Source organism: Gambusia affinis, linkage group LG04 (genome assembly GCF_019740435.1).
Source record: "Gambusia affinis linkage group LG04, SWU_Gaff_1.0, whole genome shotgun sequence".
In the NCBI taxonomy this organism is placed as follows: Eukaryota; Metazoa; Chordata; class Actinopteri; order Cyprinodontiformes; family Poeciliidae; genus Gambusia; species Gambusia affinis.
The window spans coordinates 15903147-15918827 of NC_057871.1; the positions used below are offsets into that span (position 1 = coordinate 15903147).

Genomic DNA, 15681 nt, shown 5'->3' on the forward strand with positions numbered 1-15681 from the left:
GGGAAAAGATGATTTGCTCACAACATTGAAATTGTAGTAGGAAGAGATGAAAGGGCAACACATAGATATGAAATAGGCGTACAAATTGGCGATGGGTGAATTAATCCAGACCAGCTTCTGCAACACCCTGACCACAACATGAACACAGTGGGAGGCTTGTTGTACCAAACAGATTCACCAATTTCACAAATGAGTAATTGAAATAAGGCAAGAACAGAGTATGGAAGGAAAGACAAGATTGCCTTCCGCTTACCTGTACATGTCTTTATGGATACCATTTACTAAAAGGGGCATTTTGGGGGGGAGCGTGTTGCTGTATCTACCTATGCTCCTGGTTGAACGAGTAGAGATCATGCACATTGAAAGCAAGACAAGAAAAAAGCGGAAAATAGAGAAAATATCTCAGAGAAAATGCTGGGAAATGAGAAAGAAAGCTTTGTCTTCTTTCAGCTCATGGAGAAGGTAGGCTTCTAATCCACTTTTATATTGATTAATGTGTTTTTTGTGGGTTTTTTTATAAGGCAGTAGTGAAAATTTAAAAGAATTCTGGAAAATAAATTCAAAGTATGCTGCAGCACCTAGGCACAAATGCAAAATTCTTTGATTTCATGCAGATGCAGAAAATCACAAACATTCAACTCATTCCTTATACACCAAAAAACTTCTGTTAAGATGAAGTTGTTAAGGTATGATGGCAACCATTAAAACACAGCTGAATGGTGTTTGTACCTGTTGGTATGTAGGCACTCTGCACTCCCGCCTCGAATTGATCTGTTCATCTCCAGGACCTCACTGTCAGTGCCATGACGATGAGTGAACGAATGAAAAACGACCCAGGAAAACACACACAAAAAAAAAAACAGGATGGCAACGCAGATGAGCAAAGTGGATTTATGAATGATAGAAAGCAGGAAAAATATTTTTCATATTACAGTTATGTCTAAAATAAACACAGTCAGATGTATTAGTAGAATTAGTTTGGTGAAAGCAGATTACAAACAAAACAAAAACACAATTAAGCAAATTAAGAGGCAACCTTCACAAAACAAATCAAACGTTTAACAATTTTCGGGTTTGGTAGCGTAAACTGCTGTGAGCAGTTACCGATAAATTACTGTTTTACAAATTCCTTCACTCTAAAGTTTCAAGACATCCCAATATTAGTTTACCTGTCCTCTGAATACTCGTAGTCTGAGTCGCCGGAGCGCTGGTGCTCCAGGGAGGACCCGTGGTAATGTGTCGGGGAATGTGAGTGGTTGCGGTTTTGGTGAATCTCATCCAAACTCCTGAAGAAAATGAATACATTTACATTAAAATATATGTAATCCCCTACAGATTTATTTAATACACTATGGATTCTGACAGAAAGATCTTGATTACTACAAATAAGAAACAGCAACAACAAATAAAAATTCTTGATTATTGGCACCTTAACAGGGATCCAAAGAACAAGTTCTGACGTCTGTGATACAGCAACTTGCGAAGTGTCACTCAGACTTTTCCACATTAAGCTATGTTAAGCCCCGTTGTAAAAAAAAAAAAAAAGGGATAAACAAAATTTAAGTCTTCCCAAAGATTTTCTTACCACTCTTTCACAAGGGTGAAATTTGTGAAGGATGTAGTTTCCCTGACAACAATTTCTCTAAACTGAACAGTTGATATGCCACGGGACTGCTGATTGTTTCTTTACTAATGTTCTCCTTTGCCTGCCTTGACAGTTAAGATGGACAGAAACCCACATCTCTGTAGATTTGAAGTACTTGGAGGACTGTTCATTCAAACAACCGAAAAAGGAACAAGTTAAAGTTCCTCAGTTAAAGTTACAAATCCTTAGCTACAGTGCCCTGTAAAATATGTATACCCTTTGAACTGTCACAAGAATACTAATAGACACATCTCAATCACCTTTCAAGAACTTAGAACCTCTGAATTAGCACAGATTCTGTGACATATAATAACATAATATGGGAGAAATGTCATCTGAACATTATTTATGTTTTATGTGGTCTTTAAATTAGAACTATCCTTGAAAGAAGATGCTGATACAGTTTAATGCAGTGCATTGTAAAATATATATATATTTTTTTTATTTTAAAGTTAACTTTCCCCACAAGTTAACTATGTGGGGGGAAAAAAACCCCACATAGTTAACTTGAATTTATCAAAAGTAGGAAGTTATGACTACATGCAGAAATAAAAGGCAACATGAGACACTAATGTGGGAAGCTGACCTTTGCATGGGCACGTGAGGGGGCCGAGACCGAGCCCTGCAGGAGTCCTCTCTGTGAGGAGACACGGAGCGGGAGCGGTGCTGGATGGGGCGCTGCTGATCTGGGACAGCCAACGTGCTGCTCCGATCTCTCTCCCGGGAGTTTCGCTCTCCACCTTCGCACAAACACAGGATGTGGAGACGCATGACAAAAAAAAACATCCTTCGGGGATTTATATGGATACAATTCACAGTCAAGGAAAAAGTGAACCCACTCAGATCAAATCTTTTCATTTCATTTATAAATGACGCATCAGTTAAAAGAGGTATTCAATTCACTACTGCTACAACAAATACTGCTACTACTACAGATGCAAATCTTTTGCGGGATGTAGAACATCACATCAAGATGTTTTACAAGCAAATAAAGTGCCTGACTGTTTCTGCAGTGCCTCTTTCAGGCCAGAGATTTAAAAATCTATGTAGCAAAGGATGAATTACTAATCAAACATTTAAAGTTGTAACTCATCTACAGACAAAGCTATTTTTTTGGCCAAGCAATCAAATAGTTAAAAAGCCATCGTTCTTGATTCAAATAACCTGTTGTAGTTTCATTGAAACATGCATTTGTGAATAAATGAACATACGTGTTATTCAATTCTAGTTTATAATATATTACACTGTGAAAGCTGTTCTGTTTCTTCCTGCTTCCTTGTCCAGAAAAGGCGTGCGTATTAATTTAGACAGAAATATTTTGGTTCTACACTGGGTAAAGTATTATGCATTTTTAATGCATCTCTGTTAAGTTTTCCGGGGGTTTATGTATTTTGAGTAGGTCTTTTTGTCTTAAATATATTTCAGCCACTAAAAACACTTGTTCATCCTAGCTTCCAGTTCCTTGATAATATCTTCCATTTGGAGTCAGTTCACCTGAAATTGATTAGTCATTACCTTCCCCAATCATTATGCTACCTGGTTATCTTTCAGGCTTTTCTACTATTTTTCTGTTGATGTTAGCTTTTTCTCAGGTCTTCTGGTTTTTCCTGTGTTTTATACATCCTTTCTTCAGAATAAAGTTACTGACTCTCTGCTTTTTTTTTCTGGGGCCTGGAGTCTCTGGAGATGGTTGTACAAAGAAGGATTTTTCATTAAATGGAAAACATTGCAGACAACCCTGAGCATCGACTTCTTGGGGAATTGTTTTTTGGTCTGCCATCCTTTTCATACTGGCAATGAGCATATTGGTGCTCTTTTTGTCACAAACAACACTCTTATGGCATCTAACAAGGGCAAAATTAAGTTTGAGCATATATGACTCATTAGTCAGGTGCACATTAGACTGGTAAGAACTAAAGCTACTGCAGAAACAGACAAACAACAAAGACATTTACTGCCGGTCAAAAAAGTAAAATACGTCAATATAAAAAAAGAGGTAATCCTCATGTACATGTTGTCTCCTGTGAAGTGAGCCACAAGCTTGTAGCACTAAAAACATGCAGGGGATTGAGAGTAAGTGAAATGGCAGAGAACAAAGGAGCTCTGCAGTCTAACATGCACTCAGTGCTTCAGTAAGTCTACAGTCCAGCAGAGGAGGAGAAACTGTTCACTGCAGCTTCTGGAAAGGTCAGTACAAACTAAAGGGCACAAGATTACTGTGGGACATGATGAATAGTAAAAAAAAATCACAACAGAATTGTGTATTATAATATGACGGTGCAAATTAGAGGTTTAAATTATTTATATGAGGAGAGGAAGGATGCAAGAAGAAGCTTCTCACCAAGTGCTGGACAATTACAAGCTACTACAAGGAAAAACTCAGTAATCATGCCCCCCACCCACCTTTAGTCCCACCTATCAAACCATCATCAAACTCTGTATCAATGATGCGATGAGACCCTGCATACACACATAAACAGGGTAAGACGGGGCAAAGCTGAGACGTCCTGACACAAAGGAGAAAGCTCAGAAGAGGGAGAGGTTAACTGGTGCAGACTCAAACACATCGCAGGTCCATTGAAATGTGACAGACTGCATCCTGAAGGACATACTCTGTAGTTTCTTGCTCGGACTGTCTCCGTGGACGTGTCGGCGCGGAAGGTATGGAGAGGGCTGAGGCAGAGGTATGGAGGACATGTCATGAGTCTGGAGTTTGTACCAGTGGGGGGTGTCGTCCAATAAGGCCGTCTCAAGCTCTATTAGGATCTGACAGGACAGAGACGGAGGACAGATGATGAGAATATTGGAGAATAAGAACTGAGAATCAAAAAAGTGAAGCAGAAAAGTGTTTTATGTGACACCGGAAAGGTGGAAAGACTCAAATCTTGACAAATGGGTTTTTGTTTTACTTGTTGGGGTAACAAATTTATGAGCACTGATTACTGACTCAACCAAATTTCTCACAGATTTAAAGGAAGGACGAAAAGAGCTAATACAGAAAACTTGCCAATACTTGTAAAGGATGTAATGACTATTTATCTTTTAAGTTAAAAATAAAATAAATATTTGAATGACTTTACACAACCATTGCTTGAGAGGGGAAAAAAAACATAAAGCATTTTTAACTGTAAATTTTGTCCTTTGGCAGAATTTACATAAAAAAATGTCAGCACAGCATGATTTGTACTTTTTCCTTCATTCTAAATACAGCAACATCTTAGCAATGTTATGTTCTGTGATCAGTATGGGGACATTGTGAGGAATTGCCCACCTCGCCCAGAAATTCGCTCTCTTCCTCTTGCACTCTGGGCTGATCCCAGACAGTGATTTCCAGCATGCGCTCTCTGAAGTCCCGCCGGTGAACATGGGAATAAATGAAAGTCTGGTTCCACTTGGGCTCAGAGCTCTTCTTCACCGTTTTAGTCCGTCGTTTACTTTTGTCACTGGAACCCAGAAGAAAAATGAGTTCAAGCGGATGATATAACCTTTAAAATGCAAAATGTAAATGTTATACTTATATAACACAAGCGCTGGGGGATGGTATTGTTAGCCCAATACATGCTAGGCAGGGTGATAAAGAAAGAGAGAATACAATAAGCCTCTTTACCTCCGATCCGGCAGGAAGTACATTTTGACATATGGGTTTCGAGGTCGGCCGTCTGGTCGAGGTGGCAGGTCTATGGCTTGAAGGACGTTGACAATCAACTGGTGACCCACTTTGTCGTACCACAGCTTCACCTAAAAGATGTTGAAATGTAATTACCCTCCACTGGAGTCAAACCTCAGACCAAACACTTCTTTCTTTACTTACAGAAAGCTGTCCAGGCAGCACAAGAGGAAGGTCTCGAAGGGTGCCAGGACTGGTAGGGGACATCACCGATATAGAGGGACGATCCATCTTCTGTGACTCAAACGAACTGGAGCCAGCTGAGAGATGGAAAAGAAAGGTTCTGGTGAAATATTGTACAAGTAAGACTACAGAGTCAACAGTAGAAAGAACGAGAATATTTTGTAGATAGTTTCTGAAGGTCCCTGCTTTTTGACTCATGATATCCAACAACAATACATGATTCATACTTTTTACACTGAGTTTACTATAGTTTTGAGTTTTCAATCATATTAAGTTACCTGGGCTGTAAACGGCTAAAAACACTTACTGGATTCTAGTGGAGGGTGTGGAGACCCTGGGATTCTTGGGATGTCTCTGGAAAACGTAACAGGTTGGAACACATTCAAATTCAGACATAATAATATGTTCATAGTTTTTATGATCATATTGAAGTGTTTCTTTTTTACAAAATGATGTGGAACAAACAGCTCAATTGTGAAGAGTATAAAGGCCATCCATAAAAATAGACTTAGGTAACACAGTGGGTAGGAGAGGAAGGAAAGAAAGAAACATCTGGAAAAGAGGATTTTTCTGATGGATCATCAGGATTTTAGGGAGGACATACTGTTTAGGGGCTCCATCCATTAAATCTACTTACTGATATGCTCTATAGACTTTTCTCAAAAGCTTTTTGGACATAATTCGACTGATGGAGCTTTTATACAAGAGGAAAGATATCAAACGCATCTGTTAGAATAAAACCTGTGCCGTTATTCCTCTACTTTAAATGCAATGGTTACATACTGATAACACCAGTCTTACCCTATTGGCCTTGAGACTACAATCTCCACTTGAGGCTCAGCTTTGGATTCAAGAATGATGTTGTACACTTCTTTCTTGGTTGCTCCTGGCAATGACTTCCCATTCCACTGTAAGACCTCGTCACCTGAAAATCAGATTACCAGCAGATGATGCAATCCTGGTTTAGTTTTGATTTGTGTATCAGGTACAAAGTTGTTACATGATGAAAGGTGTGACATCAGGGGCAGACTGGATTTAGAGACTATTAAGGTTTCCCTGTTGGACTGGTGGATTAGCAACTGGTGGTTTAGCTCGTGGAGACACAGTCACTCTCCACACGCAGCACGTTGTTGTCTTGCAGCACCACTATGCCTCAAACTATTCCATATCAAATGTCTTGTCTACATCTCCTCCACTCGGGCAGATCTCCTCAGTGTGCAGCCAGGGAGACTTATAAAGATATAAATAAGTACTATGAAGAGGCTAGCCGGCTGAGAGCGGAGATCAGAAAAACTCATCTCGTTTAAGCTGGAATATGTAACTTTTATAAAAAAAAAAAAAAAAAATGTTTTCTACATATTTGTTTAAACTGTCACTATGACAGTATAGTATGAGGCAGGTATTCTGTGAAAAATCTGAGCACCTCTCCTTTCTCCCAGTGTTAACTACAGAAATACACATCTCCATCAGAGACAACCAGTCAGTCAGGAGGAGGGTCTCTGTCTCATAACATGCTGTCACGACATGATGACAGTTTTACCAAATATGTAAAAAAAAACTATATTTAAAAAAAAAAAAATGTAATAAAAGTTACACACCAACTTGGAAGAAATATTACATTTATTTTATTTCTGCTAAAATCATAAAATCATATTTAATAGTATTCTCATGCTGTTGTTAAAATTCTAGACCTGTATGCTGTGTGTTAAAGTTAAAGCATTTATTCAATTCAATTTAAAAATACTTTATTGATCGCAAAGGGAAATCAAACGTGGTTGCAATGCTCACTAAATCAGGATTATTTCTCAGGCCTCCCAGAGCCTCTAGACAAGACAAGATTTGTATCTTTTTGAATAAAAATAGCTTTGAAATATGAAAAGTTGAATCTTGATATTGTAGTAGAAAGCTTGGCAATGTATTCTCCGTGTTATAGATGCAAAATATGAGTAAAACATGTAAAAAATTCAAGGCATAAAAAAACTTGATCCAATAACTAAAAACATTTTGTGTATTTTTAGCAGGACATATACATCCAGTAAATAGTAGGTTTACAAGACAACTTAATTTCAAGAATTCCCTAGAAAGGGAATCACTTACTAGGACAAGTGAGTCTGCTTATATGGAAATAATTCTTGGTCGAAAACAATGTGTAAATCTATTACCTGCACGTAGATGTCCCACAACATCTGCCAGGCTTCCTTTTTTGACTTTGGTGATAAAGGCCCCAAGTCTTCCAGACTCTGTAATCTTTCCTCCAACAACCTGCACACAGTATGCAGTAATCAATGCAACTAAAAATAAACACATATATGAGTTTCCCTAGATCTTGTTGTAACATTAGTTCTTTAATGCTAGAAATGTTTGTCAGCTGACAGAAGGCTGACTTTGTGATTGTCTTTATATGCCTCTGAATGTTCAGGTCTAAGTCTATTCACGGACTTAGGCTTTAACCTAAGTCAGGCCTGTTCAGTAGTTTCTAGCTGTGTGCTTCATCTGCTATTCAGTTTTGTTTCATCAGTAGCAATTATTTAGCTGAAATTATTGTTTTGATTTCAAACAATTGTTGATTTCCATGTGTAAGATCAACATTCACGCATTGATTTGGTCTATGCATCTGCTCAGCATTTGAATGGTTTCATTGTCACCTGGTGACAAAGTCATCTTTTAATTTACAACTTTTCATGGGTATTGTCACAACCAGCCTTGATCTTTAGATCAGATGTGAGTAGGAGTAATTTTATTCTTAAGCACACTATTTAAATACAGATCTGACCTGCTGCACAATCTTAAAGATTATACAGGCTCCTCAGGAAACATAACATTTATACCTTCAGTTTAAGGACAAAGTTTTCTCTAAATGCAAAACAACAATGAAGTTGTACTCTCACTTTGAGGCCCAGTAGGGAGCCGGCCTCACGGGGCATGGCCGACCTCTTGCTTAATGTGATACGTCCAATCAGGTGGTCACCCTCTTTGGACGGCTGCCACGTAACCGGATGCTGCAAAGATAGAAAACAAAGGAAACAGCATACAAGAGTTCAGATTATTCCGAGTAATGACGTGTACATATTTTAGTTTAACTAAATTTGATTCTAAATTAATTTATATTCTCCAGGAGGAATTCACTCACAGCAGTGGCCATTACAATCCTTTCATACTTACATGCCATACTGTAGGATCTAAAGGATGACAGTCCAAATCTCCTGTCAGGACAGAGAGCAGGACAACTAGAGATTAATATCTTTGCTTCAGGTTGTATTCATAGAAAGATTTTGTACATATTGAGAACTTAACTTAGATAAAATAGGTTAATGCAGGTGTAAGCTACTTGAGGACCAGGGTTGTAAACGGTCATGGGCTCAATTTTAACCATCCTTTCAAAAGACACTTAACCTCAATTTTAGAGGATGAGAAGTGCAATATTGTCACAAAATTATATCATGAAATATTTTTTAAATACCTTGATAACAATGTCACAGATGATATTCCACATTTTCAACTTTTTCTTTTTGGGGGGAGGTGGGCTACTTTACACACACACACACGCACACCCCCACACACACACACACACACACACACACACACACACACATATATATATATATATATATATATATATATATATATATATATATATATATATATATATATATATATATATATATATATATATATATATATATCATTAAAAAATTTTTATTTGTAAATATATCCAAAATCACACAATTTTAATGCATCAAAGAAAATCCAAAATTGATAAATATAAATGTAAACTAATTTAACTAACAAAAACAGCCTGAAATCAGAAACCAATTGAAACTATATATACACAGAATAAACAAACTGTTGTGGTTCATCATAACATTGGCTTTACAAGATGTTCACTTGTTTTAAAAAACAAGCCCTATGTGTAACACTATTAATCTTCCTTTTTAAAATGGTAAACTCCAAAATATTTCACATAGGAAACCCTACACACACTAAACTTAAAACTGGAACTTGGTTCACTTTTATTTCTTCCACCTGTCACGGACATTTCCTCCTCCTTCCTCTCTTCCCGCAGCGCCGTTTCACTCATTCGTAACAATGAGTAAAATTTGTTTAATTTTTTCCCTAAAATATATCTAATTCGGGATGCAGAGTAACAAGGAGCTTTAACTCTTGCCTCCACTAATTTATTTAAATGTTTACGGGCTAGCAGATGTGATTAGCTGCAACTAGCTAGCTTCTTCTCTATACTGCTATTTCTGAGTAGCCGTCGAGTCAACCGGGTGCTGAAAAAAACGGTCAGGAAATACTTCTCCTATTTCATATATATCGGTGGCCCTGAAACTTGCTCAAAGCTGCGAGTTATTTATTTATTTTCTGGGAGGACATTGGTGTTTCAGAAACTTTTTTCGCCGTGTATGACCGGTTTATACTTTCTGGGTGAAGGGGAGAGGCGAGCAGACGCAGGGCAGAACTGCGTGTAAGCAGAAAACAGCGAGTAAGGGAAGGAACTGCCAGTCAAGACTGTAGACCAGTTGACCAGCTTCTTCTTTGTTTTTATGGCGGTTCACCCATGTTTGCCTTCACTGTGACAACTTGAATACTAGCGCATGTGATAGTGGAGTCACATATTACGCCATGACTTTATTTATGTATTGATTGATTGATTGATTGTAGCCTATTATGGTGTATGATATGATCCACCCCTAACCACAATCAATCTGTGTATTGCATGAAGGTGAGCATGTCTGTAAATTTGGCTTCAGGTTCAAAACTCTTGAAGTGATCGGTATGAGAAGCAAACAAGTATAGTTTCTGTCAATTTACTTTACTATACATCGAGACCTATGTTATTTGTTCTGGCATGCAAAAACTAATGCAATATTCTGCCGCAAGCATCAACATAAATCTTAATACCTGATAAAGTTCTGTTTTTTTTTTCAAAAAATACAGAATATTTTACTTGAGCAGAACCATCTTTAGAAAAACTTTTTAAGCTATTTTAAAAACAGAAAAGATACTTAAAACCATCTTTCTCTTTTGAGTTCCACTGAGTAATTAAAACGGCTAATAATCGGAATCTACACTATTTACCCATTAGTGTCCTCTGAGTTACATTAATCTGGATTAAAACAACCCATTTCTGTGACCAATGAGGTGATTAGCTGATTGGGCACAACTAACTCCACCTGCTGGCCCTTGAAAGCAACTATCCCAGCAGGTCTTATTTTAGTAATGCTGAGAGTGCAGTAAACAGCGTGTAGCCACAACCAGGCATGATTTCAGATGGTAGTCCATGCTTGGCTGTGGCAGCTGGATGTTTGCAGAGCATTACGTAGCCAGCAAGCCAGTGACCTAATTCCACAAATCTGCTGGCCTAAATCATTGGGACTCTTCAAATAAACAAAAGCTTTTCTCAGAGCAGCAGACTATATCTGCAGCACACAGAGGTGTAGATGACGCACAGATATAGTAATGCACGCTGTGATGAGTGGCTGCAGCATCTCTATCACTTGGCATTTACTTTTACAGTCCAGACACTGAAAGTACTGATAATGTAACAGTCTCAGAGATTAGAATCTCACACTGCTTCAAAATGATGAAAAAAATTATTTTTTAAAACCAGCATTGTTGTTGTGGTAAGAATATGACTACAGTTCCTTGTAAATCTAAATATGTATCTAAATTACCCTGTCTTGATTCATCTCTAGGATCACATTTCTTTTGGTTAACAACTCTGTCATATGTTGAAAAATGTGTCTGACCTTTTGCACAATCAATCAATGCTGTCTGAAGTCCTTGCAGATCAGATTACAAATACCCATGTAATCATTTACTCCACTGATTCTAGTCTTACAAGCACGGAATGCTTGTAAATGTTGTTTGCCATGACTTGGAGAATGATGAGAGGATAGCAAATGCAAAGATCAAATTTAGTTTGAATGCACTAAACAAAGAGAAGCAGAAAGTTACAACTAAGAGAAAAGGTGAGATTCAGCAAATAACTATCACAATGGCTGTGCAATAGTATTCAAAAAGGAAAGGATGGCATGGGAGTTCAGAGAGATTTAGATTAGTAAGTTAGTGGACTGAACACATCTGTCTGACTGACCTTTCTCGCTGACGCTTTCCATGTCCACGTCGTCACAGCTGGTGTACTCGGGCGTGGAACCGCCCTCCTCTTCTGAGCTGCTGATGGACATCTGTCTCTTGTTGATTCCGCGCTTGCCTTTGTATGACCGAGGAGGGGGCGGACGCAAAGAATCGGACTGGTCTGAGCTCTGAGAGTCTTTCCTCAATAGGTGGTCCCCACCCTTGTCCCTTGTTGTGCCAGTCTCTGGACGGGAGTTGTTTGAGCCCTGATCATTAGGCACCAGCCCTCCAATATGGGGCCCTGATTTCCCCCCACCTCCTGTAGGTGGTGGTCCACCTCCCATCCCCGCGGTCCTGTCAACAGGAAAGGCTCGGTGGTTCTCAATGAGGCCCTTGCGCTCTCCTTCACCACCTCCACCCCTCCTGGCCACACGGTTTGGAGGTACATGACCTCCTCCACCACCTCCTTCACCTGGTCCCAACCCAACCTCATTGATCGCGAGATCACTGTGCCGACGCTCATGCCGTACCTTGGATACCTTTGCGTGCATTCGCATCTCCTGCTCCTCTTTTTGTGGTTTTACAGGATACCTTGCCAGGTTGGGGTCACTCCGATAACGATTTTGGAACTCCTCTTCACGGCGCTGCCTCTCCCTCTGTTCCTCATCCTCTGGATGTCTGCGGTGCATCCCTGAATGCCTCAAGTTGTCCTCCCCATCCTCATAATCTTGAGAATGTATCTTCTCCAGTCGACGTCCCTCTCCGAACCGTCTCTCTCTATCTCCAGTGCTCACACGCTCATCCAGGGATGACTGAGACTGAAGCTTGCCAGGAGATCTGCGACCACTGCCCCGTCCCATCCCTCCCCTACCGTTTTGCTCATGGAGGGATACTGGTCTTTTTCTAGGTAAGAAGAGACAATACTTGTTGAATCTAAACACACATTTCTAGCAATAACTATTTAGATCCTATTTTACGTTGTCTTTTTATTGCTAAAAAAGTTTGCAGTCGATTAATAATTCATAATCAAAGGAAAATTTGCAAGGATAAGAAATGTTATGTGGATGGCGACATTAGTTATTATAACTTATTAGTTTTATACAGTGCCTCTCAATAAAACCAATAACTCTTTACAAAGCTTGTAAATGTCTTGTTATGTTTTGAGGAGCTTCTTAAGAGTTCAGTGATATGACATTGCCATCCTCAGATGAGTTTAAAAAAGCACAGATGATAGGCTCACCCCCAAAGCTGGAGATTTGTGCAAAGAGTCAATGAATGAGGATCATTCATTGACTCTTTGCAATGAATGCAAAGAGTTCATTGCAACTCCACACAAATAGGACACTATGACGATCATAGTGTCCTATTTGTGTGAAAGGTCTAACTAACTGGTATTAGGGGCCTAAGGTTGAGGGTTTCGTAGATCAGAAGAAGGTACTTTTAAATGTTATTAGCTGAGTTTTGGAAATCCTGGAGTTTGTAAGTGCTTTATAAAAATTCCCACTGAGGACTTCATGGCAGTAATCTGAACAGTAACAATGGCCTATCTAAAACTTTTGTATCACAAGGTTTTACTGAATTTTTTTCCCAGTGCTCTTATTGTTACAGTGGAAAATAGAGGACATAAGATATAAAGATCAAAACATATAGAATCCAGTTTTTCAATTTGTGACTTACTTTTCTTTTGGTGGTTCGCTTTGGGAGCGAGAGCCAGGCATGGTGTCACAAAGCTTGGCAGGGAGGACTCCGGCGGGCAGCTGTGTCCTGTCCAGCGGCCCTGCGTTTGTGCTGGAGGGCGGAGCTTGCGATCTGGAGCGGAGAAGTTTCCTGTCACGCTGACCCTCACCTCCTGTTGCCGGGTCTTTCAAGGAGGTGCCGAGGCTCCCGGGCCGCGCTCCTGACCCAGAAAACCATTCTCCTGATTTGGTGAGAATCTCCTGTTGCTTACGGCACAGGTTGCAAACCCACATTACCTGAAAGGTTGAAAGGAAGCACATGTTTTACAGACTAATTTCAGAAGACAAAAATAAATTGTCTCAACATGAGAGAAATGCCAAACATATGAGTGGTTTGGTACATACAACATATACTTAGCAAAAAAACACAAACAGCAAAAGAACCATAAAACTTACTAATAAATAGACCATAAAACAATTGAATAGGAGTTCATGGGAGATCATTTTGCCTGTTTAGTTTTAAAAATGTTTAGCATTGCTCCTTGAACATGCCCCTTTTCCATTCAAACCAAACCAAGAAGAGAGGTTCTATCTAAATTGAGCTTTATTTAAATTAAAGTGATGTAAAACCAAAATCTGCACAAGAAATTTTTGGGAAAAGTACTGGTCATTTTGCACCTTTATTTTTAATTTTGTACCTGAAAATTAGAAAAAAAGTCACTTTGTGAAATGTGTCATTTTACACCAATCATCAATTAGTTTGAACCAGTCAGAAGAATATTTTGTACCTGACAACCAATGACTTAAAGCAAACATTGGCATCATTGTTTTACTCAAATTTTGTGATAATTTACTTTTGTGGTTCCACTGAATAATGTCAGCTGTAGAACATTGCTTATGATTTATTTGAATTCAGTTTCAACTGTGTTCACTTCATTTATATTGTGCCAATGGGCAACATTGTCTCAAGGAACTTATTTTAAAAATAAAAACCTAATTCAGAAATAATTCACATTCTATTTTTTTTTTCCAACATTTAACTGAATATCATTTATATACCTTGAAGTATCTTATTGAAAGTTGTGCTAATTCAGCTATAAATAACAAATAAAAAACTGCTTAATTAAAACTTGTTTCACTAATGCATTCTTATAACACAACATATCTGTATTTATTAATGTATTAAGTCATTTTAGGTCATGCAAAGATAAATATCTGGTTTCGTGACCAAAATTATTTAGCTCTTTTGGTGTTGTTCTTTTAAGTTTAATGTTTCTAGACAAGAAGGCAATGTTTTTTGCGATGCACAGTGAATAGATGCATAGTTTGTTCTCAAAAAATGACACTGGTGCATTCAAATATGATAAAAGGACATAAAGGATATTTCATTCTTCACAAAACCTCTGCAGACCTCTAATACTCACATGTAGCCATGGCTACTGAATATCACCTCACTTCGACAGCACAAAAACAGGATTTATCTCCCTCCGCATTTATAATCCCTCTGGTTCATTTTGCAGAGAATAAATCCAAAGAAGCGAAGAAACACAGACGTCCTATGTGTTCCGCTGCAAAACCGCTGCACAAAACAAAAACACCTCCTTGGCCTTTAGAAAACTCCAAAAAGCTACTCCTTGACAGCCACTGAGATGCATTTAGCAGTCAGTTTAGCGTTTAGCCTTCAGTGTGCCAAACCACATTCATCATGGCCTGATTGAATCCCAGTTGGCGCATGTCCAGACTAATCTAAAGCTAAATCAGCTGCTCGCGCTCCGCACAGCTGTCAGGCTGCCGCCCAGCCTCACACTGCCACCTCTTTCCCCCTCTGACTTTCCTCTTCAGCTGACGGCCAGCAGATTAGAAGTGGCCAGTAATCCTTTCATTTTCTCACTATTATTCGGCTCATCATTAACTGAGAATACCCGCTCACAATCCTCAACTTTCCACTGTTGCGGTCGCTGACCTCTAGGGGCTGTTCTCATGAGAGAGCCCTCTCGTCTGCTTTTTTATCAGCTCTGTCTGACTGCCACAGCTGAGAGCAGGTCATCAACCACTGCTTAAAGAACTCCATCTCAAAGTGTCGAGCCTCTTCTCCCTGGTATTTGATCTACAGTGATCTTGTCTGCATTGTGCACTTGAGCAGCCTGCTGTGATTAGTTCTCTGTGAGTACCTGTGCACTTCTAAAAGGCAAGTTTCTTTGTTCACAGTGGAAGCTGGTAGGGGTTCTCTGCCATTTTTGCTTAATCCCCATTTCTCTTGTTTTGTGGGTAGACAGGAAGCTCAGGCTTTGCATTATTTTGTTATTGTTAAAGATGGAGCTATATGGGGGCGTTTTGTTTGTTGTTTTGGCCTTGAAGCTTAGAACTTCCTTGTGTTTGTTCCTTTTTCCCTGTTTGTTTGTTTTGGTTTTTTTTGGGGAGGGGGGTTG

General features: G+C 39.0%; 1 protein-coding gene across 9 annotated transcripts in view; it reads right to left on the reverse strand.

The window, feature by feature from the left end:
* The window catches only part of rims1b (regulating synaptic membrane exocytosis 1b), a 61872-nt gene that overhangs the window by 17898 nt on the left and 28293 nt on the right, over nucleotides 1–15681 (reverse strand). For 4 of the 9 annotated variants that reach the window (XM_044113200.1, XM_044113202.1, XM_044113204.1 and 1 more), the window contains exons 5-18: nucleotides 13254–13549; nucleotides 11596–12479; nucleotides 8658–8698; nucleotides 8384–8494; nucleotides 7658–7757; nucleotides 6297–6420; nucleotides 5803–5849; nucleotides 5457–5572; nucleotides 5253–5383; nucleotides 4917–5088; nucleotides 4258–4411; nucleotides 4049–4105; nucleotides 2232–2385; nucleotides 1170–1286 (exon numbers count right to left, since the gene is read on the reverse strand). In XM_044113200.1, coding sequence (XP_043969135.1) covers nucleotides 1170–1286; nucleotides 2232–2385; nucleotides 4049–4105; nucleotides 4258–4411; nucleotides 4917–5088; nucleotides 5253–5383; nucleotides 5457–5572; nucleotides 5803–5849; nucleotides 6297–6420; nucleotides 7658–7757; nucleotides 8384–8494; nucleotides 8658–8698; nucleotides 11596–12479; nucleotides 13254–13549 — 2504 coding nt within the window. Of the gene's footprint in view, nucleotides 1–253; nucleotides 332–729; nucleotides 793–1169; nucleotides 1287–2231; nucleotides 2386–4048; nucleotides 4106–4257; nucleotides 4412–4916; nucleotides 5089–5252; nucleotides 5384–5456; nucleotides 5573–5802; nucleotides 5850–6296; nucleotides 6421–7657; nucleotides 7758–8383; nucleotides 8495–8657; nucleotides 8699–11595; nucleotides 12480–13253; nucleotides 13550–15681 lie in introns of all 9 variants that reach the window. The other 5 variants (XM_044113199.1, XM_044113201.1, XM_044113203.1 and 2 more) reach the window with 3 other exon arrangements.